This window comes from Martes martes, assembly GCF_963455335.1.
Source record: "Martes martes genome assembly, chromosome: 4".
Classification (NCBI taxonomy): Eukaryota; Metazoa; Chordata; class Mammalia; order Carnivora; family Mustelidae; genus Martes; species Martes martes.
Window position 1 is genome coordinate 100,374,060 of NC_137891.1, and position 24,923 is coordinate 100,398,982.

Sequence of the window (24,923 nt, forward strand, 5' to 3'; positions counted from 1 at the left end):
TTAGGGAAGATTTCATAGGAATGCTCTACGCCTGGATAGCGGGGCAAACCTGGATTCACAGTACTCCCAGCACATACCATGCCGCTGTGCCTTGCCACTGTGTATATGTACTATTTCTTCTATCATTTCATTTCCTTCTCCAGCTAGACTTTTTTCAAAACCTTGCTAAGGAATTCTCTTCCATGACACTTCCCCTGTCACCCCCCACCCCAATAAACAATTAAATACTTCTTTCTACCTTTTCTTGTATTTATTTTTACTACCATAAGTTTACACCGCACGGAAATTTTTTATGAAGGCAGTTAAAAGAACAAATTTGGGTAAAATGACTGCTGGGTAAAAACAAGAACTATAGAAATTGAGTGAAAGGTAAAATCAGAGTGAGACAGTGAGGAAGAATTTCATTCATTCAACAGATAACAGACATTTATTAAGGACACACTATGTGTAGTAAACATGGCAGGAAAGCAGTGGGTAGATTGTAGGTTGGGACAAGTATGGGCATAAAGCCGATGAGATATTTGATTTAGCTCTTGACAAATGGTAGGAATTTGAATCAATGACAAGAATGGTGAAGAAGAGGTGAGAAAAGGAGAGAGTACAAAGGAGACAGAAACATACCAACATTTGGCTACTATGAGCTGACCAGTCTGGGCTAAAATGGGTGATTTAGGAAGAGCGGTATTAGGAAATACAACGGAAAGCCTAATCATAGAACCCTGGAGTCAGAAAGGGTTATGAGAATCATCTAGGTCATCAATCCTTCTAATGAAGGACAACGTCCCTGACAAATGAACAGGGTACCAAGATAGCATATTCACTACTGTACTCTTCTAAATATTAGAGATTACTTTTCTAATATTATATTGGATAGAGACATGCCTTCTTTAACATGTCCCCACTGATCTAAGGTTCCGTCCTTTGATGTACCCAGCATAAACCTATTCTTCTTTTATGGGACAGTCTTTCAAAAATCTTTCATTTAACTGATTGGTGACCTTGAACAAATTATGTTATTTTCTATGGATCAACTTTCTCATTTCTAAAACAGTGGCGTGACAGGGGTGCCAGGGTGGCTCAGTAGGTTAAGCATTCCGCTCTCTTTTTTTAAAAAATACTTTATTTACGTATTTGTCAGAGAGAGAGTGCACACACGCACGCGCACACACACACACACACACACAAGCAGGGGGACTAGCAGGCAAAGGGAGAACAGGCTCCCCACTCAGCTGGAAGCCTGATGTGGGACTCGATCTCAGGACCCTGAGATCATGACCTCAGTCATAGGCAGATCCTTAAACAACTGAGCCACCCAGGTGTCCCAAGTGTCCAATTCTTGACCTCAGCTCAGACCTCTTGGTCTCAGGGTCTTGAGTTTGGTCCCATGTTAGGCTCCAGGCTGGGCATGGAGCCTACTTAAAACAAAACCCAAAACAAAACGGTGGTATGACAGAGGCTAACTGTCCCCTGATATCTGTCCTCCCCTTCTCTATATCATAACTGAATCTTTTTCTGGGCACATGGACATCCAGCAAAGACTATAGTTCTCAGCCTTTCTTGGGGCTGGATTTGGCTTTCTGCTTAAGTTCTGGTCAATGAGCTCTGGGCAATAGGAACCTCCCCTTCCCCTTTCCTTCTTTCTAGTGGCTAAAATTTGGATGTGGGCTGAACTAACTTAGTCCCTGTGGATGAGAACAATACCCTGGGCATGACAGAGCAACAAGATAAAGCCAGGGCCCCTGACAACTTGACAGTGGAGAGCCATCACATCAGCTTAGAATTTTAATGAGAGAAATAAACTTCTATATCTTTTAAGCCACTTATTATTTTTTAATATATGTATTCAGCACCCAACATATATCCTAACCCAATAGGAGATAACACCCCTATAAAAGATGTTATAAGAATTAAATAAAATTGGGGTGCCTGGGTGGCTGAGTGGGTTAAAGCCTCTGCCTTCGGCTCAGGTCATGATCCCAGGGTCCTGGGATCGAGCCCCACATCGGGCTCTCTGCTCCGCGGAGAGTCTGCTTCCTCCTCTCTCTGCCTGCCTCCCTGCCTATTTGTGATCTCTCTCTCTCTCTCTCTATTAAATACATAAATAAAATATTTAAAAAAAAAGAATTAAATAAAATTAAAAATCTAAAATATACATATACATACTTTTTTTAGTTTAGTCTTTGAAGACTATCATCTTCTCTCTTGAGACTCACCTCATAATTCTAGATTCTTCAGAATTTTTTTAAAAGATTTACTTGTTTATTTGAGAGAAAGAGAGGTCAGGGAAGGGCAGAGCAAGAGGGAGAGAGAAATAAGCAGACTCTGTGCTGAGCGCAGGGCTCGATGCAGGGCTTGATCTCATAACCCTGAGATCATGACCAGAGTCAAAAGCAAGAGTCTGATGCTTAATCAACTGCACCACCCAGGCACCTCAGATTCCTTAGAATCTTTACTTCTCTGGATCTCTATTTGACCATATCCCTCAAAGGCTGATGCCTCAAAGTGAACATTAATTCTTTATAAGCTATGTACATAGAACAGCATATACTTCCCCAAATGACTTCTTTATATATTTAATTTAGGGGCCTCTGTGTTATTATCCTCTTTAGCAAAACTACAACATATCTTCTCTCCAAACATCTGTATTATTTCAATATTTATAAACTGCCTACTATGAAAGACTTAGTAATATATAGTGAATATTAACTTATTGGTGTAAAATGGCATTAACAATAACTTTACAAGGCACAACTCTCCAGTAATGAGACTGAATTTTGAGGACTTTCTACTGGAATGTCACACCTTGGTGGGGGCGGGGGGAGAAGCATATACATGAGTACTATGTTTATTATGTTTGTTATACAATAATTTGGGGCAAATCTAGAGGGGCCAGGTCTAGTGACCTGTTTAGTGATGTCACATATGGGAACCAGTTTCCTGAGACTAGCATTCAGAAAAAGTCATACTATATATATATTTACCTACAGTTTTGTTAAAACACAAAAATGAGAAACTATATACATAAAATTTGAAGGGCAGCAAAATTTAGTCATCAAGAGTGTACCCTACCTCCTAGCTCTGGTTTTTACTAACTATATAAATTTCAATGCCTCTTTGTATTTCTGTTTCCTCAGATATAAAATGAAAGTAATAACAGCAATAATGTAGTAATGGTACCTTCCTACTATGGATATTTTGAGGGATATAAAGGCTTAGACAAGTTTCTGGCACATGGGAAAAGTATATAAAAAATCTTAGCTATCATAATTACAATACTATATTACGTGAATAGATGACCCCATTTCTGGTCAGGGTATAAAGAAGTTTGTGACTCATATTCAGTGGTGGAAAGCTGATGGCTTTCTCTCTAAGATCAGGAACAAGACAAGGATATCCTCTCTCACCACCTGTATTCAACAAAGTACTGAAAGTCCTAGCCACAACCATCAGACAAGAAATAAAAGGCATCCAAAATTCGTAAGGAAGAATTAAAATGTCACTGTTTGCAGATGATATGATACTATATACAGAAAACCCTAAAGATTCCACCAAAAAACTACCAGAATTTGTAAATGACTTCAGTAGTTGCAGGATTAAAAAAAAATCAATATACAAAGACCTGTTGCATTTAAATACACTATAAATGAAAAAGGAAATTAAGAAAATTCTATTTACAATTGCACACAACTAAATAAAATTCCTAGGAATAAACTTAACCAAGGAGGTAGGTGAAAGACCTATATTCTGAAAACTATAAAACAATGATGAAAGAAATTGAAGATGATACAAATAAATGGAAAGATATTCCATACTAATGAATTGAGAGAAAAAAAAATGTTGAAATGTCCATACTACACAAAGCAACTGACAGATTTAATGCAATCCCTATCAAAATATCAATGATATTTTTCACAGGACTGGAGCCACAAAAGACCCTATTGAATCCCCAAAGTAATCTTGAAAAAAAGAACAAAACTAGAGATATCACAATCCCAGATACCAAGATATACTACAAAGCTGTAGTAATCAAAACAGTATGGTACTGGAACAAAAATAGACAAATCAATGGAACAAAATCAAGAGCCAGGAAATACACCCATGATTACTTGGTAAATTAATAAACTTCAACAAAGGAGGCAAGAATATGCAATGGGAAAAAGACAGTCTCTTCAATAAATGGTGTTGGTATAACTGAACAGCTACATACAAAAGAATGAAATTGAACCACTTTCTTACATCATATACAAAAATAAACTCAAAATGGATTAGAAACCCAAAGGTGAGACCTGAAACCATAAAAATCCTAGAAGAGTGCACAGGAAGTAATTTCTCTGACATCAACTGTAGCAACATTTTTCTAGACTGTCTCCTCAGGCAAGGGAAACAAAAGCAAAAATAAACTATTGGGATTACGTCAAAATAAAAAGCTTTTTCCTTTTTTTTTTTTTTAAGATTCCATTTATTTATTTGACAGTGATCACAAGTAGGCAGAGAGGCAGACAGAGAGAGAGAGGAAGGGAAGCAGACTCCTCGCTGAGCAGAGACCCCGATGCAGGGTTCAATCCCAGAACCCTGGGATCATGACCTGAGCCGAAGGCAGAGGATTTAACCCCCTAAGCCACCCAGGCGCCCCAATAAAAAGCTTCTGCACAGCAAAGAAAACAATCAACCAAACAAAAGACAATGTATTGAATGGGATAAGATATCTGCAAGTAATCTATCTGATAAGGGGTTAATATCCAAAATATATAAAGAACTTATACAACTCGATTACCGTTCCCCAATAATACAATAAAAATAGGCAAAAGACATGAACAGAAAATTCTCCAAAGAACATACAGATGGCCAACAGACACATTAAAAGATGCTAAACATCACTCATCATCAAGGAAGTGCAAATCAAAACCACAATAAGGTATCACTCACACCCGTCAAAATGGCTAAAATCAGAAACACAAAAAACAACTATTGGAGAGGACGCGGAGAAAAAGGAACCCCTGTACACTGCTGATAGGAATGCAAACTGGGACAGCCATTGTGGAAAACAGAATAGAGGGTCCTCAAGATATTAACAATAGAACTATCATATGATCCAGTTATCACACTACTGGGTATTTACCCAGATAATATAAGAACAGAAATTGGAAGGGATATATGCACCCTTAGGTTTACTGCAGCATTAAATACAATAGCCATATTATGCAAGCAGCCCAAGTGTTTATCAATTGATGAATGGATAAAGAAGATGTGGTGTATGTGTGTGCTATAAAAAAGAAAGAAATTTTGCCATTTGCAACAACATGGATGGATCTAGACAGTATAATGAGAAATAAATCAGTCAGAAAAACACAAATACTATATGATTTCACTCATATGTGGAATTTAAGAAATAAAACAATGAACAAAGGAAAAAAGAGACCAAAAAAATCAGAGTCTTAAATGTAGAGAATAAATTGGTCGTTACTGAGGGGAGATGAGTGGGAAAATTGGTGAAGTAGGTGGTGGAGATTAAGAGTGCACTTACCATGATGAGCACTGAGGAATGTATAGAATTGTTGATGCACTATGTTCTATACCTGAAAGTAATATAACACTATATATTAATTGTACTGGAATTAAAAAATAAATACGTTAAAAAAAAAAGAATTCTATGATGGAGGTTGGGGGGGGTCCAAGATGGGAGCCTAGGAAGATCCTGAACTCACTTCCTCCCACAGATACATCAAATCTATAGCTACATATGGATCACTTCTCTTTGATAAAGATCTAAAAACTAGATGAAGTATTCTCCACAACAAAGGAAAAAAGGACCACATCAAGATGGGTAGGAGAGGCAGAGAAATAGTCTCACCCAAAAACAAAAACAAAAAACAAAAAAAACCAAACCAACCAAACCAAAAACTGACTCCTGGTGTGGTGACACAGAACAGGGAGGGATCTCACCAGACAGAAACTTCTGGAGGAGTCAGGGGTGGCTGCTCCACAATGGGTCCCAGTCTCTGGAATCTGAACCATGAAGATGAACCCCCAGAATGTCTGGCTTGTAAAAACAATAGGTCTGATGTCAGGGCATCCCAAAGTGCTATAGGAAAGGGGGATTCCCCTATTGGAGGGCTCATGTACAGTCTCACTCACCCTGTGACCCAATGAAAAAACAGCAGTGTGAAAAGAGACAAGGTTTTGTGTGGGAGAGATTCATTCGCTGAACTGGGGGCACTGGCCAGAGGAGTAAGGGACAGTTTAGATGCTTCCCAGATGTAGAGGCACTGGTAGACACCACTGTTAATTCTCCACACTGCCTACTAGCACAGGTGAGTGACCTTGGATGTGGTATCCTCTCACTGCCTTGCTGGGATGGGTCGGGTGACCAGTCGTGGCACCTGCTGAAACCAGAGAGCATAAACAGTTGTGGAGTTCTCCTGCTCCCTAGCTAAAGTCTGCCAGCACTGGCTGTTGCAACCCATCTCCCTACTCCCTGGCTGGGGCTGGCAAGTATGAGTAGTTGGGACATCCTCCCATTCCTAAGCCTAAAGTCAGTGGATATATACAGACAAGCCACTCACTCTCTTGCTACATTGCTGAATGCTACCAGTGCAAGAAGTTAAGACATTTTCCCACTGTGTCCAACCCCCTACACCTTCTAGCTCCTTTACTAAAGCCAATCGGCATGTGCCATCCATATAGGGGACCTCGGTTGAGTGTCTGACCCTGATAGCCAAGAGGACTGGTATTCTAGAGTTCCACAGGACTGTAACAGTCCAAAAGACAGCTCTTGGTAGGCTACCATGCCCTGGGCGCTACAAAGACAGCAGACTAAAGCACAACCTAGTCTTCCTGTGGAAAAGGCCCATTTACTTAGCTGGGAGCTTCAGCCTGAGGGATAGGCTTCAGGTTTCCCATACATCTAGAGGCTAAGGAGGCATATCCAGGGAATATAAGCAGGGAAATACAATCCTTGTACATCCCACTAGCCTTGCTATGGCTCAACAAGCCTTTCCAGATTTTTTTTTTAAGATTTTTATTTATTTATTTGACAGAGAGAGAGATCACAAGTAGGTAGAGAGGCAGGCAGGGGGTGGGGGGTGGCAGACTCCATGCTGAGCAGACAGCCCGATGTGGGGCTCGATCCCAGGATCCTGAGACCATGATCTGAGCCGAAGGCAGAGGCTCAACCCACTGAGCCACCCAGGTGCCCCAACCTTCCCAGATTTTTGCAACTGTTGCCCAGGGAGTACCTCAAAATCTCCTGGTCTGGAGGCTAATACAGATTATGACTGTGGCTCCACAGGATTTTAATATATTTGCAAACTTTAAAAGCTCCTGCCTGAGGGTCTGGCTTCCAAACTAGGTGCTAAATGAGATTCCTCTCCTTGGATCATAATAGGTCTTGACACAGCCTCAACAACTTGGGCATATTAAGAACAAATAAGGTGGCTTAGACAATCACAAAGGTTTGAGAGACATCCAGGAGTTAGGAAAATGTTGAATGAGAAGGAAGATCACTTACACAATGCCACTCCTTCAAGATAGAGAGGTAGCTGTTTTACCTAATACATAGAAGCAAATACAGAGAGTCAAGTAAAATAAGGAAACAAAGAAACAAGTACCAAATAGAAAAACATGACAAAACCTCAGAAAAAGGCCTTAATGATGCAGGGTAAGTAAGCGACCTGATTTTAAAAATCTAAGTAATGGTCATAAAAATGCTCATCAAACTCTGGAGAAGAATGGATGAACCCAATGAGAACATCAACAAAGACACAGAAAACGTTTTTAAAAAGTACCAAACAGAAGTCACAGAGCTGAAGAATACAATAGCTGAATTGAAAAATACACCACAGGGGCTCAACAGTATACCGGATGAAGCAGAACTGTGGATCAGTGAGCTGGTAGTTCAAGAAATGGAACTCACCCAGATAGAGCAGCAAACAGAAACATGAATTTAAAAAATGAAGATAATTTAAGGAATATCTAGGGCATCAACTGAAATAATATTTGTGTTTTAGTGGTCCCACAAGGGTTAGAAAGAGAGTAAGAGGCAGAACACTTACTTGAAGAACTATGGCTGAAAACTTCCCTAACACAAGGAAGGAAACAGACATCCAGGTCCAGGAGGCTCAGAGAGTTCCAAAGACAATGAACCCAAAGAGAGCAACCAAGACACATTACAATTAAAATGTCAAAAGTTAAAGAATCTTAAAAGCTGCAAAAGAAAATCAAAATTGTTATGTATAAGGGAAACCCCATAAGGCTATCAGCAGAGACTTTGCAGGTCAGAAGGGAGAAGCATGAGTATACCAAAGGGCTGAAAGGAAAAAAACTTCCAACCAAGAATACTCTACCTGCCAAGGTTATCATTCAGATTTGAAGGAGAGAGAATGAGTTTTCCAGACAAGTGAAAGCAAAATTCATCACTACTAAACTTGCCTTATAAGATATATTAAAGAGATTTCTTTAAACTGAAAAGAAATAGAACTAATTAATAATAAGAAACATATGAAAGTAAAAATCTCACCGGAAAAGGTAAATATGCAGTAAAGTAAATGAATGAATAACTAACAAAGCTATTAAAAGGCTAAAAGACAAAGGTAATAAGATTAACTAAAACCATAAGAATTAGTTAAAGGATACATAAAATTAAAAGATGTAAAAAGTGACACCAAAAACATACAATGTGGTGGGGAGAATAAAGCATAGGGTTTTGAACATGTTCAAATTCAAGTTGCTTCCAATTTAAAATAGACTGCTATATACACAGGATGATATATGTGAGCCTCTTGGTACCCACAAAGCAAAAACTTATGGTAAATATCAAAAGAAAATGAGAAAGGAATCTAAACACAATACTAAAGAAAGTCACCAAATCACAAAGGAAAAAAGAGACAAGAAGAGAGGAACTACAAACACCAGAAAACAATTAACAAAATGGCAGTAAGTATATACTTATCAATAATTACTTTAAATGTAAATGGACTAAATTCTCCAATCAAGAGACACAGAGTGAATGATTACCTTAAGAAATAAGATACATCTATATACTACCTACAAGACTTACTTCAGAAAGGCACACAGAGACTGAAAGTGAGGGGATGGAAAAAGATGTTCCAAGACAATGGAAACAAAAAGAATGCTGGTGTAGCTATATTCACATTGGATAAAACGAACTTTAAAACAGTCCATTTATAATAAAAATGATTAAGGACACAACACAGCAAGAAGATATAACATTTACAGATATAAAGGCACCCAACATAGAAGCACCATAATATCTAAAGCAATATTAACAGATCTGAAGGGAGAAATTGATAGCAATATAATAATTTAGTAAGGAATTTACTAATTCCTAATTATATCAGCACCTTTACTTATACCCTACTTACATGAATTGACAGATCACCCAGATAGAAAATCAATGAGGAAATATTAACTTTAAATGACACCTTAGACCAGATGAACTTAAGAGATATATACAGAACATTCCATCCCAAATCATCTGAATATACACTCTTCTCAAGAACACATGAAACACTCTCCAGGATCAATCACATTCAGGCTACAGAACAAGTCTCAATAAATTCAAGACTGAAATAATATCATGCATCTTTTCTGACCACAATGGTATGAAACTAGAAATCACAAGAAAAAAACTGAAAAAACTACAAGTATATGGAAATTAAACAACAGTTTACTAAACAACTCTTAGGTCACTGAAGAAATCAAAGGAGAAGTAAGAAAATACCTAAAGACTAATGAAAACAGAAATACAATATACCGATCATACAGGAAGGCGGAGTCAAGATGGCGGAGAAGTAGCAAGCTGCGACACATCAGGTAGCAGGAAATCAGCTAGATAGCTTATCTAAACATTGCGAACACCTACAAATCCAATGGGAAATTGAAGAAAAGAGCAACAATTCTAGAAACAGAAAATCAATCACTTTCTGAAAGGTAGGACCTGTGGAGAAGTGAGCCCGAAGCAACGGGAAGACAGACCGCGGTGGGAGGGGCCGGCTCCCGGCAAGCGGTGGAGCAACGGAGCACAAAATCTGAACTTTTAAAAGTCTGCTCCACTCAGGGACATCGCTCCAGAGGCTAAACCGGAGTGAAGCAGGCGCGGGGTCAGCGTAACCCCAGGTCCCGCGGGGTCAGAGAAGGACCCGGGGTGTCTGAGTGTTGCAGAGCTCACAGGTATTAGAGCAGGGAAGCCAGCTACACCGACAAAGCCGAGGACTGACCTCTCAGCTCGGGGTTACCTGGAACATGGCACAGGATGGGTGAGCTTGGAGCCCGGCCAGAGGCCACGGAGATGGAAGCAAGCGGGCGCTTTTCTCCAAGCGCGAGCGACCAGGCACTTTTCTCCAAACGCGACCATAGGCCAGGGAGACGGGAGCAATTAGGTGCTTTTCTCTGAGGGCGAACTGAGGAGCGGGACCCCGAGCTCTCCACTCCTCCAGGCCGGAGATTGGGAGGCCGCCATTATCATTCCCACCCTCCGGAACTCTACAGAAAGCGATCAGAGAACAAAAGCTCCCAAAGCGAACCCGAGAAGATTACTTAGGCTGGCTCCTGATAAGGGCGGGGCAATTCCGCCTTGGGCAAAGACACTTGAGAATCACTACAACAGGCCCCTCCCCCAGAAGATCAACAAGAAACCCAGCCAAGACCAACTTCACTTACAAAGGAAAACAGCAGAATTCCAGAGAAGGAGAAAGCAAAGCAAGGAATTCATGGCTTTCTCCCCATGATTCTTTAGCCTTGCAGTTAATTTTTTTTTTTCTTTTTCTTTGGCTAAGTTTTTTTTTAACTTTTACCCTTTCCTCTTTTAACTTTTTTTTTAAATAGTTTATCTTAACAATACCTTACCAAAAATAATAATAATAATAATATTTTTTGAACCTTCATTATTATAGTCATATTTTATCCTCCATTGTATCTAACAATATTTTTTGTATATACATATATTTGCTTTTTTTAATATTTTTTCCTTATTGTTTTCCTTTCTTTTTTTTTTTTTTTTCTTGTTTATCCCCTTTCTCCCTCCCACGATTTGGGGTCTCTTCTGATTTGGTTAAAGCACATTTCCCTGGGGTCTTTGCCACCCTTTTAACATTTTATTTGCTCCTTTATATATTCTTATCTGGACAAAATGACAAGGCGTAAAAACTCACCACAAAAAAAAGAATAAGAGGCAGTACCGAAGGCTAGGGACCTAATCAATACGGGCTTGGTAATATGACAGATGTAGAGTTCAGAATGACAATTCTCAAGGTTCTAGATGGGCTCGAAAAAAGCATGGAAAATATTAGAGAAACCCTCTCCAGAGAGATAAAAGCCCTTTCTGGAGAAATAAAGGAACTAAAATCTAACCAAACTGAAATCAAAAAGCTATTAATGAGGTGCAATCAAAAATGGAAGCTCTTACTGCTAGGATAAATGAGGCAGAAGAAAGAATTAGTGATATAGAAGACCAAATGACAGAGAATAAAGAAGCTGAGCAAAAGAGAGACAAATAATGGACCACGAGGAGAGAATTCGAGAGATAAATGACACCATAAGACGACACAATATTAGAATAATTGGGATTCCAGAAGAAGAAGAAAGAGAGAGGGGAGCAGAAGGTATATTGGAGAGAATTATTGGAGAGAATTTCCCTAATATGGCAAAGGAAACAAACATCACAATCCAGGAGATGCAAAGAACACCCCTCAAAATCAATAAAAATAGGTCCACACCTCGTCACCTGATAGTAAAATTTACAAGTCTTAGTGACAAAGAGAAAATCCTGAAAGTAATCTGGGTAAAGAAGTCTGTAACATACAAGGGTAAAAACATTAGATTGGCAGCAGACTTATCCACAGAGACCTGGCAGGCCAGAAAGAACTGGCATGATATATTCAGAGCACTAAACGAGAAAAACATGCAGCCAAGAATACTATATCCAGCTAGGCTATCATTGAAAATAGAAGGAGAGATAAAAATCTTCCAGGACAAACAAAAACTGAAAGAATTTGCAAACACCAAACCAGCTCTACAGGAAATATTGAAAGGGGTTCTCTAAGCAAAGAGAGAGCCTAAAAGTAGTAGATCAGAAAGGAACAGAGACAATATACAGTAACAGTCACCTTACAGGCAGTAACAAAAGCACTAAATTCATATCTCTCAATAGTTACCCTGAATGTAAATGGGCTAAATGCCCCAATCAAAAGACACAGGGTATCAGAATGGATAAAAAAACAAAACCCATCAATATGCTGCCTACAAGAAACTCATTTTAGACCCAAAGACACCCCCAGATTTAAAGTGAGGGGGTGAAAAACAATGTACCATGCTAATGGACATTAGAGGAAGCTGGGGTGGCAATCCTTATATCAGATCAATTATATTTTAAGCCAAAGACTATACTAAGAGATGAGGAAGGACACTATATCATACTCAAAGGGTCTGTCCAACAAGAAGACCTAACAATTTTAAATATCTATGCACCTAACATGGGAGCAGCCAACTATACAAACCAATTAATAACAAAATCAAATAAATACATTGACAATAATACAATAATAGTAGGGGACTTTAACACTCCCCTCACTGAAATGGACAGATCATCCAAGCAAAAGATCAACAAGGAAATAAAGGCCTTGACTGACACACACACTGGACCAGATGGACATCACAGATATATTCAGAACATTCCATCCCAAGGCAACAGAATACACATTCTTCTCTAGTACACGTGGAACATTCTCCAGAATAGACCACATCCTGGGTCATAAATCAGGTCTCAACCGGTATCAAAAGATTGGGATCATTCCCTGCATATTTTCAGACCACAATGCTCTGAAGCTAGAACTCAATCACAAGAGGAAATTTGGAAAGAACACAAATACATGGAGACTAAACAGCTTCCTTCTAAAGAATGAATGGGTCAACCAGGAAATTAAAGAAGAATTGAAAAAAATTCATGGAAACAAGTGATAATGAAAACACAATTGTTCAAAATCTGTGGAACACAACAAAGGCAGTCCTGAGAGGAAAATATATAGCGGTACAAGCCTTTCTCAAGAAACAAAAAAGGTCTCAAATACACAACCTAACCCTACACCTAAAAGAGCTGGAGAGAGAGCAACAAAGAAAGCCTAAACCCAGCAGGAGAAGAGAAATCATAAAGATCAGAGCAGAAATCAATGAAATAGAAACTAAAAAAAACAATAGAACAAATCAACAAAACTAGGAGCTGGTTCTTTGAAAGAATTAATAAGATTGATTAAACCCCTGGCCAGACTTATCAAAAAGAAAACAGAAAGGACCAAAATAAATAAAATCAGGAAGGAAAATGGAGAGATCACAACCAACACTAAAGAAATACAAACAATTATAAGAACATACTTTGAGCAACTCTATGCCAACCAATTTGAAAATCTGGAAGAAATGGATACATTTATAGAAACATATAAACTACCACAACTGAACCAGAAAGAAGTAGAAAACCTGAACAGACCCATAACCAGTAAGGAGACTGAAACAGTCATCAAAAATCTCCTAACAAACAAAAGCCCAGAGCCAGGCGGCTTCCCAGGGGAATTCTACCAAACATTTAAAGAAGAATTAATTCCTATTCTCCTGAAACTGTTCCAAAAAATAGAAATGGAAGGAAAACTTCCAAACTCATTTTATGAGGCCAGCATCACCTTGATCCCCAAACCAGACAGGATCCCACCAAAAAAGAGAATTACAGACCCATATCCTTGATGAACACAGATGCAAAAATTCTCACCAAAATACTGGCCAATAGGATCCAACAGTACATTAAAAGGATTATTCACCACGACCAAGTGGGATTTATTCCAGGGCTGCAAGGTTGGTTCAACATCCGCAAATCCATCAATATGATACAATACATTAATAAAAGAAAGAACAAGAACCATATGATACACTCAGTAGATGCTGAAAAGGCATTTGACAAAGTACAGCATCCCTTCCTGATCAAAACTCTTCAAAGTGTAGGGATAGAGGGCACATACCTCAATATTATCAAAGCCATCCATGAAAAACCCACCACAAATATCATTCTCAATGGAGAAAAACTGAAAGCTCTTCCACTAAGGTCAGGAACATGGCAGTGATGTCCATTATAACCACTGCTATTCAACATAGTACTAGAAGTCCCAGCCTCAGCAATCAGACAACAACAAGAAATTAAAGGCACCCAAATCGGCAAAGAGGAAGTCAACCTATCACTCTTTGTGGATGATATGATACTATATGTGGAAAACCCAAAAGACTCCACTCCAAATCTGCTAGATCTTGTACAGGAATTCAGTAAAGTGTCAGGATATAAAATCAATGCATAGAAGTCAGCTGCATATTTTTACACCACCACCAAGACAGAAGAAAGAGAAATTAAGGAGTCAATCCCATTTACAATGGCACCCAAAATCATAAGATACCTAGGAATAAACCTAATTAAAGAGGGAAAGAATCTATACTTAGGAAACTATAAAGTACTCATCAACGAAATTGAGGAAGACACAAAGAAATGGAAAAATATTCCATGCTCATGGAGTAGAAGAACAAATATTGTGAAAATGTCTATGCTACCTAAAGCAATCTACACATTTAATGCAATCCCTATCAAAATCCCACCCATTTTTTTCAAAGAAATGGAACAAATAATCCTAAAATTTATATGGAACCAGAAAAGACCTCCAATAGCCAGAGGGGTATTGAAAAAGAAAGCCAAAGTTGGTGGCATCACAATTCCGGACTTCAAGCTGTATTGCAAAGCTGTCATCATCAAGACGGTATGGTATTGGCACAAAAACAGACACAAAGATCAATGGAACAGAATAGAGAGCCCAGAAATAGACCCTCAACTCTATGGTCAACTAATCTTTGACAAAGCAGGAAAGAATGTCCAATGGAAAAAAGACAGTCTCTTCAACAAATGGTGTTGGGAAAATTGGACAGCCACATGCAGAAAAATGAAATTGGACCATTTCCTTACACCACACACGAAAATAGACTCAAAATGGATGAAGGACCTCAATGTGAGAAAGGAATCCATCAAAATCCTTAAAGAGAACACAGGCAGCAACCTCTTCGACCTCAGCTGCAGCAACTTCTTCCTAGGAACATCGCCAAAGCAAGGGAAGCAAGGGCAAAAATGAACTATTGGAACTTCATCAAGATTAAAAGGTTTTGCACAGCAAAGGAAACAGTTAATAAAACCAAAAGACAACTGACAGAATGGGAGAAGATATTTGAAAACAACACATCAGACAAAGGGCTAGTATCCAAAATCTATAAAGAGCTTAGCAAACTCTACAGCCAAAGGACAAATAATCCCATCAAGAAATGGGAAGAGGACATGAGCAGACATTTCCACAAAGAAGACATCCATGAAAAAGTGCTCCACATCACTCGGCATCAGGGAAATACAAATCAAAACCACAATGAGATACCACCTCACACCAGTCAGAATGGCTAAAATTAACAAGTCAGGAAAAGACAGGTGCTGGCAAGGATGCAGAGAAAGGGGAACTCTCCTACACTGTTGGTGGGAATGCAAGCTGGTGCAACCACTTTGGAAAACAGCATGGAGGTTCCTCAAAAAGTTGAAAACAGAGCTACTCTGTGACCCAGCAATTGCACTACTGGGTATTTACCCTAAAGATACAAATGTAGTGCATTCGGGCACGTGCTATAAACACTCGGGCACGTGCACCCGAATGTTTATAGCAGCATTGTCCACAATAGCCAAACTATGGAAAGAACCTAGATGTCCATCAACAGATGAATGGATAAAGAAGATGTGGCATATATATACAATGGAATACTATGAAGCCATCAAAAGAAATGAAATCTTGCCTTTTGCAATGATGTGGATGGAACTAGAGGGTATTATGCTTAGCAAAATAAGTCAATCGGAGAAAGACAACTATCATATGATCTCCCTGATATAAGGAAGTGGAGATGCAACATTAGAGGTTTGGGGGGTAGGAAAAGAAGAAAGAATGAAAGAAGATGGGATCGGGACGGAGACAAACCATAAAAGACTCAATTTCAAAAAACAGACTGAGGGTTGCTGGGGGGAGGGGGGATGGGAGAGGGTGGTAGGGTTATGGACATTGGGGAGGTATGTGCTATGATGAGTGCTGTGAAATGTGTAAACCTGGCGAGTCACAGACCTGTACCCCTGGGGATAAAAACACATTATATGTTTACTAAAAATTTTAAAAATAAAAATTAAAAAAAAAAAAAGAAATACAACATACCAAAATCTATGTGATACACTAAAAGTTGTACAGGGAAAGTTCACAGCAATACCTCAAGAAATAAGAGAAATTTCAAATAAGCAATTTCACTTTACACCTAAAGACAGAAGAAAAAATGAAGTCCATAGTAGAAAGACAGAAATAATAAAGATCAGAATGGAAACAAATGAAATAGAGATTAAGAAGACAAATAGTCAATGAAACTAAGATCTGGTTCTTTGAAAAGGTAAATAAAATTGACAAAACTTTAGCTAGACTCCCCCCAAGAGAAAAAGAAAAATGGCTCAAATAAATAAAATCTGAATTAATGGGGACGTCTGGGATTAAAAGGGAGGGCACATGGGTGGCTCAGTTGTTAAGCTTCCAACTCTTGATTTCCGCTTAGGTCATGATCTCAGGGTGGTGAGATCAAGCCCCCCCATTGGGGTTTGCACTGGGCATGAAGTCTGCTTAAGATTATCTCTTTCCCCCTCCTCTGCCCCTCCCCACCCTCCATCTAAAAAAAATAAAAATAAAAATAAAAATAAATAAATAAATAAAGGGGAGAAGTTACAACTTATATCACCAAAACAGAAAGGATCATAATAGGATACTATGAACAATTATATGCCAACAAATTGTAAACACAGAAGAAATGGATAAAATTCTAGAAATTTACAATCTTCCAAGCCTGAATCATGAGGAAATAGAAACTGAACAGACTGATTACTAGTAAGGAAACTGAATCAATTATCAAAACCTCCCAATAAACAAGAGGCCAGGACAAGATGGCTTCACTGGTAAATTCCACCAAAAATTCAAAGATTAATACCTGTCTTTCTCAAACTCTTCAAAAACAAAACAAAACAAAACTGAAAAGGGAAAGCTTCTAAACTAATTTTATGAGGCCAGCATTACCCTGATATCAAACTGAGACCATGACATCATTAAAAAAAGAGAGAGAGAGAGAGAGAATTACAGGCCAATATCCCTGGTGAACACAGGTGCAAAAATGCTCACAAAATGTTAGCAAACCAAATTCAACAATATATTAAAAAGATCATATACTAAGATCATATGGGGTTTATTTCAGGGATTCAAGGATGTTTCAACATCTGCAAATCAATCAACATAATATACCACATTAACAAAATGAAAGATAGAAAACATGTAATGAGCTCAATAGAAGCAGAAAAAGCATTTGATAAAATTCAGCATCCACTTAAGATAAAAACTCTCAACAAACTGGGTATAAGGGGAACGTACCTCAACATAATAAAGGCCATAAATGACAAAACCACAGCTAATATCATACTCAACAGTGAAAAATCTAATTTTTTTAGGGTTGGAGGGGCAGCGGGAGAGGTAGAAAGAGAATCTCAAGCAGGCTCCATGCCTAATGCAGAGCCCAATGTGGTGCTCAATCTCATGACCCTGAGATCATGACCTGGGCTGAAATCATGAGTCAAACAATCTACTGAGCTACACAGACACCCATCAGCAGTGAAAATCTAAAAGCTTTTCATCTAAGGAACAAGACAAGGATGCCCACTATCCTCATTTTTATTCAACACAGCACTGGAAGGCCTCAGCACAGCAATTAGGAAAAAAAAAAAAAAAAAGAAAGAAAGAAATAAAAGGCAAATGATTTGAAAATGAAGGGAAACTGTCACTATTTACAGATGACATGATACTATAAATAGAAAACCTAAAGACTACCAAAAAACTGTTAGAACTAGTAAATGAATTCAGTAAAGCTACAGGATGCAAAATTTAAAAAAAAAAAGAAAGAAATACAACAGATTTTTATTTTATTTATTTTTTTTAAGATTTTATTTATTTATTTGACAAACAGAGATCACAAGTAGGCAGAGAGGCAGACGGGGGGAGGGGTGGGAAGCCGGCTCTCCGCAGAGCAGAGAGCCCGATGTGGGGCTCGATCCCAGGACTCTGGGTTCATGACCTGAGCCGAAGGCAGAGGCTTTAACCCACTGAGCCACCCAGGAGCCCCTGCAACAGATTTTTATATAAGTTTTTTTTTTTGAGGGAGAGTGAGTGAAAGAGAGATTGAACACAAGCAGGGGGAGCAAAGAGGGAGAGGGAAAAGCAGACTCCCCACTGAGCAGGGAGCCCCATGTGGGGCTCCATCCCAGGACCACGGGATCACGACCTAAGCCAAAGGCAGACGCTTAACTGAGCCACATAGATGCCCCCAAATCTGTTGCATTTCTATACACCAATAATTAAGTAGCAGAAAGAGAAATCAGGGGAAAAATCGCATTTATAATTGTATAAAAAGAATAAAATACCTAGGAATAAATTTAACCAAGAAGGTGAGAGACCTATACACTAAAAAATATAAGACACTGATAAAAGAAATTGAAGATGACATTAAAAAAATGGAAAGAATTCTGGGCTCATGGACTGGAAGAATTAATATTGTTTCAATGTCTCTATTACCCAAAGCAATGTACATATTCAGTGCAATCCCTATTAAATTTCCAAAGACCTCTGTCACAGAACTAAAACAAATAATTCTAAAATTTGTATGGAACCACAAAAGACTCCAAATAGCCAAAACAATAATATTGAAAAAGAAGAACAAAGCCAAAAGTATCATACCACCTGATTTCAAACTATCCTACAAAGCTTTGGTAATCAAAACAGTATGACACAGACATAAAAAACACATTCATACATCAGTGAAACAGAATAGAGAGCCCAGAAATAAACCCTTGTAATATATGTTCAATTAATATAGGACAAAGGAGGCAAGAAAACGGGACAAGGACATATGAAGTGGGAAAAGGACACTCTTCAACAAATGGTGTTCAGAAAATTGGACATGCAAAATAATAAAACACAATGTGCGTGAACTAAAATCTTGAAAACATGAAGACATATTCTGGCCAAAGAGAAGAAATCTCCAGCTTGTTTACAAAATAAAAGATCTAATACACAGATGTGCTCATTAGCTTCCTGGACACTCCCTGAATTCACATGGTTTTTTGCCACAAGCTCATGTGAAACTTGGGAAAGTATTTAGCTATGAGTACAAAAAAAGATTAACAAAATAAGGCAAACTTGGGAATCCTAAAAATACAGGAAATTTTTCTTCCTTATTCTGTTACTAAAGTGGAGCAGAAATGAAACCTGTTCCAACAGTCTTAACACACCTCAAGAGATTTAAATGCTTTTACAAAGGAAGCGTGCACTTAAAAGACTTAAATAGTGTAATTTTCTATCTTTTTGAAAGGTTCAAAAATTATTAGGCAGTAATTTGGTTTCAGTTTATTAGATTAGTATAATCATTTAATGTATCTGAATGTTTTATTAACTATGGTATGTAAAACCTGACAATTTTAATAACATTTATGACAAATAAACACTTTCTAGTCTTTATATTTTTTCTAACCTGTTCACTAAACACTTTTCCAGCAGAAACTGGATCCTTCTAAAATTAATTTTCACTGCTAATCTTTAAAAAGGCAAAACGGGTAAGGAAATTCTAGATGAAAAGTTCAATAAGCAGGCATACTTACAAGAGACCAGAATCTAAGAAACCCACAATAACTATGTCTCCAACTGCTAATCAGGCTCACTGTCACCTCAATGCACTGTGTCCAACATACAACCTACCTCTTCTATCCTCCCCACAATATACTATCAACAAATATGCCTCACATATACTGTGATACACCTCAACAAGACAGAAAAAAAACAAAGGTTCTTTTTGACTTCCTTATTCTGGCATGGCATCAAGGCTTTTGTCATAGCGTTATTATTTTATCAGACACTTAGATGAAAAACCTCCAAATTCAGGTTCGTATTAGCTCCTGCCTGGGTTATTTTAACAGACTCCTAATTTGTCTCCACATTTCTAGTCTATCCACTCTTGAATCTGACAAAAATCAGTCAGCTAGCCAACTTAAATACCATTTTAATCATAAGACAACTTTGTGCAAGAATCTCAAAAGGACTTTTATCCTATGAGCAGTGGAAAGCAAACTATAATGGTATTCAAAGTCCTTATCTTCTGCTTCTGTTCAATGTGAACTCTCTCTGCAATCAGGCTGCTCTATCACCAGCTCCTACTGATGACCTGTTCAAGCTGACCTCTCACCCTCACTTCCCTGTTAATGCAAATTCATCCTTTCAGCCTGCTCAGCTGAAAAACTACTGTGGTTTTCCATAACCATTACAGCTGCAAATAAATTCTTTATCTGTAGAATTTCAACAACACTCACAAACTGACCCATTGATTAGGCACTAAATCATATTGTCTCCTACTGTCAAGTAATTATATATCTATGATCTAATTTCATTAAGTAGAGCTAATTCCCTTATGGGGCCTTTATATTTGTTATGCTTCTCAGAGCCCCTGCCACACAGCTTGAAACCTGACAAATCTTCATTTAATATGTTGTGAGCAATGAATGATCTGCCTCTTTAGTTTCTGTATAAAGTCAAATATATCTATAATTTGCAATGTACCTCTAAGCCTTTTTTCTAAAAAATGAATTATTATTTTACATACATTCATGTATCAGGGATCCCCAAGACCATCCCCAGGTTGAGGGATTCATTAGGAAGACTCATAGGACTCAGCATATAGTCATATTCATGTCTAAGATTTTTTTTTTTTTAATAATCTCTACATGGGGCTCAAACTCACAACACCGAGATCAAGAGTTGCATGCTCCACCAACTTAGCCAGCCAGGAGCCCCATGGCTAAGATTTATTATAGTGAAATGATACAAAGCAGAATCAGTAAAGCCTACTAAAAGGTCCATGGACCAAAGTCATGGGAAACCAAGTAGAAGCTTCTAAGAGTCCTCTCCCAGTACAGTCACCCAGAACTCAGTTTCTCCAGCATCGAATTACAGGAACACATATTGTCTACCAAGGAAGCTTATTTGGGGACTGGTCGTACAGGCACTCCCCCCTGGGCACAGACCAAAATTCACATTGTTTGTAGTCTAGGCACAGTGAGACACTCAAAAAAGTTTTACATCAGTGTAGGGAACTGGTTCTCAGATGCCAGCAAAAGCAGTAAGGTCTTTCTAAGAAAAGTACTACTTTTCTTAGAAAAGTACTTTCTAAGAAAAGTACTACTTTTCTAAGAAAAGTAGTCTTGGGCCTGCTATGTTAACCCTTTTCTATGTAGTTAATTTCATATTTTTAAGGGAGAAATGTTATAGTGTTAACCATATTTGATTATAAGAGGCATACAAAGTGTTTTTTTGGGGGGGGATGGCAACAAGTTTCTTTATCATAAAGATTTAAGATTTAATTAATTTATTTATTTTAGAGAGGGAAGAGCAAAATGTGGGGACAAGTGAGCATGGAGACAGATCGGGGCTTGATCTCAGGACACTAAGATCATGACTTGAGCCGAAATCAAGAATGGGACACAACTGACTGAGCCACCTGGGTGCCCCTTATTTTTTTTTAAATTAAAATCTAGCATTTAATCAGAGATGCAATGCCTAGACTGGCATCCAAGAATTAAGTTATGCAATTTAAAAATAATTCACATCCTCAGGTGTTTCAATTTTTTTTTCTTATAAAAATGAGGTATCTTTTTCAAACCAACACTCTTACAGTTGTCAGAATAAAGGAATTAAGTATCAGTATCTTAAAGGAAGCAAACCCTCTTGGACAAGCTCTTTGTCTTCTCTTTAAACGTTGATTGGATGTAGGCACCTGGATGACTCAGTCAGTTAAGTGTCTGCTTTCCACTCAGGTCATGGTCCCAGGATCATCGGATCAAGTCCCACATTGGGCTCCTTGCTTTGTGCGGAGGCTGCTTCTCCCTCTGCCTGACACTTACCCTGCTTGTGTGTACTCTCGTGAACTCTCTCTCTGACAAATCTTTTAAAAAAATGTTGACTGGGTGCTAGAGCACTGTGAGAGCTGTTTTCAGTACATCATCTTCCTAGAAATCCTCACAGCAACCCTATATGCCAGTGATGGTTTCTATTTTATAGATGGAAATTGAGAGGCTGAGCAACCCACCCAAGTTTATCATGGAGTTGGGATTCGGGTTCAGATTTGTCTCATTCTAAATCCTTGCTCTTAGCTTTATTTACACCAATTACCTCTAACTAACAAGGCACAGACTCCTTATCATGAGTCATTTCCTTCCAAACTGTAGGGATTTTTGTTTGTTTGACTATATAGAGCACTATTCTTAACCTTACTGATTTTTATTAAGGCCACATTTTTTGTTGGAAGAGAAAGGGGTAAATTGAACTCAGAAAACGCTGTTTTTTCCAACTCTTGCAAATTAGAAATCAAATTACACCCCTTGCTTATTAAAACTATTAGGAATCTCCCCATTCAGCACAACACATAATTTTCTCCTTCATCTGGCATCAATCTGTTTGAAATCAGGCAGACCTGTATCAAGATCTTGACATTTTACTTACCAGATCTGCAGGCCTTGGTTAAGTTGAGCCTTCTGAGTCTCAGTTTATTCATCCACAAAATGGGAATCCCTACCTTACAGGTTTGCTATGAGCATGACGTAAGATAATATACTTAAAGGACCCAACCTACACGTATTTGCTTAATAAATGACTGTGTGCAATACTGGAATAACTTGATTTGTGAGTAGGAAGCCAAATCAATAATCTGAGGGAGAAAGAGGTAAGAGAGAGGTACCCTGACCACCAGGTGTCACCATTGACCCAAAAGAGCTGGTCTAACAGCCCGAAGTGGCCAGGTGGGACCCGGAAAGAAAAGGGTAAGAGCCAGGGTAAGACAGTCATTTGCACCCACAGGACATTCAAGAATTGGTTTTGGCTTTTCCACACTTGAGGAGTTGGTACAATATTTGCTGTACCATTTTAAGTTACACTGTTCTCTCACCAGTGTGTTAAAAATGATTGTAGTGCAATTAATTAGCTGGATAACCACAAAAGATTTGGCAGCACAGTTTAATCTTAAAAAGTATCCTTGGGTAACTGTTTTTTAAATTCTGAGAGTCGATAACACTTTATACATCCTTTGCTTTGGCCCACTAGCCATTTACATTTTCTGGCATCTATAGGCTTCAGCGTTGCCACCGCAGACGATTTTCTGACCCCAATTCCACAACCCATCAACCTTATGGGTTTACACTAATAGGGATGACAGGTAAAAAGAAAGCAGAATATTTCTAGGATAAAAATAAAGTGAGTCGTAAATTTAGGCAAAATAAGCATTAACTGTCCATCTCTTCCCTTGATCTCAGGAACTTTAAAATTCATTTTTTAAAAATTCCATAAATCTCCTATTTTCTTAAGGAACACTAACCTAAGGGTAAATCTGTCAACCTGCCAAACAGACCTTAAGTGACTCAAGGAACACTATCACCCTTGGCTTCATTCTGTAACCTGCCAATGACTCTCCCGGAGAGTGCCCAGGGCCTCATTTCAAAATGAGGGCAGGTCTGGGCTCTCCTTCTGGTTCTAAGTCCTTCACACTGAGAGTCACTAGTGGCAACCTCAAGACTGGTAATTCAGTGAGTGATAGCGCGTAACTGGAGACGCAGCTCTCCTATGAGGCACAGACTGTTGTCTCATCTGCCAGGGAACACTTGACTCAAGTCATGCCTGATCGGGCCTACGGTGGTTGCATCCTGGGCTTCTGAGTCCCCGAGTAAGCAACAAGAGAAAAGGAGTTACGCTAAACACGTTTCTGTCCAGGGCCAGGGCTCTTGAAACTCAAGCAGTTTGGGTTCTTTTTGGTTTTAACAACAATTCAAGTTCCACTTTGCATTTCGCAAATATGAAGATGTCTTAAGAGAAACCAGAAGTATTCTCTCCCTTCTGGCCATGGCTCCCATTCCTAGAGCACTGAGGGGGGGGAAGCGCAGATACCAGGACCATCTGGAATCAGGAGACCAGGAGCCAAGCCCAGCTGAGATGGACCCATTTGCGAAGCACTTTGTGCAGATCAATGAACTCCTGATTTCAGACTGGTCTCTAGAGAAAAAGAAGCTCTAGAGAAAGAGAAGAGAGCAAACGGGCCAAGAACGACAAGCTGCCCATCGAAGAAACCCCTGCGGGGCGGGCGCAGCGGCTCGCGGGGCGCGGAGGGCGCGTTACCTGGGGGACTCTGCGGTGAAGCTGCCGCCGTCCAGCAGCCGCATCTTGCAGAAGAGGACCCCATTGACGAAGGGCACCGAGGAGAGCTCTTCCAGCTCGAAGTCCACCTTAAACTTAAACTTCTTCTTCTTCATCATCATGAGAGCCAGACGCCGGCGAGCGGGATGCGGGGGCGGCCCCAAGGGGCGCGCGGGCCGGCGCCGCAGCCTCAGCTCGCCGGAGCCCCGAGCCCGCGCAGCCCCATGGCCGGGGCCGCGAGCTGCGCGCGGGGGCGCGGCCGGAGGGCGCCGCGGGCCGGCCGGAGCCGGGGCAGGGGCCGCCGCCGCCGCCGCCTCTCGCGGCAGCCCTGGCCGGAGCGCGGCGGCGCGGACCCTGCCCGCCCGCGGGGAGCGGTCGTGCTGCAGCTCGCCTGGGCTGTGGGTGCCCTTTCGGTGTGCAGCTGGCCACCGCCGCCGCCGCCCGTCTGAGAGCTGGGAAAGGCGAAGACTGGAAGACAGCCGCTGCCGCCGCCGCCTCAGAGCCACGGGGCCCAAGGCGCCCCCAGCGGCGGCGCCCAGCAGCGCACCGCGGGGCGGAAGC

At 39.6% G+C, this 24,923-nt stretch overlaps 1 protein-coding gene across 1 annotated transcript in view; it reads right to left on the bottom strand.

The window, feature by feature from the left end:
* EEIG2 (EEIG family member 2) overlaps positions 1 to 24,484 on the bottom strand; it is a gene marked incomplete at both ends in the record, with an annotated part of 101,590 nt that extends 77,106 nt beyond the window's left edge. Inside the window, one exon of the mRNA XM_080801676.1 lies at positions 24,345 to 24,484. Within this exon, the coding sequence (XP_080657802.1) occupies positions 24,345 to 24,484 (140 nt within the window). The remainder of the gene's footprint in view (positions 1 to 24,344) is intronic.
* Positions 24,485 to 24,923: the final 439 nt, after the last annotated feature.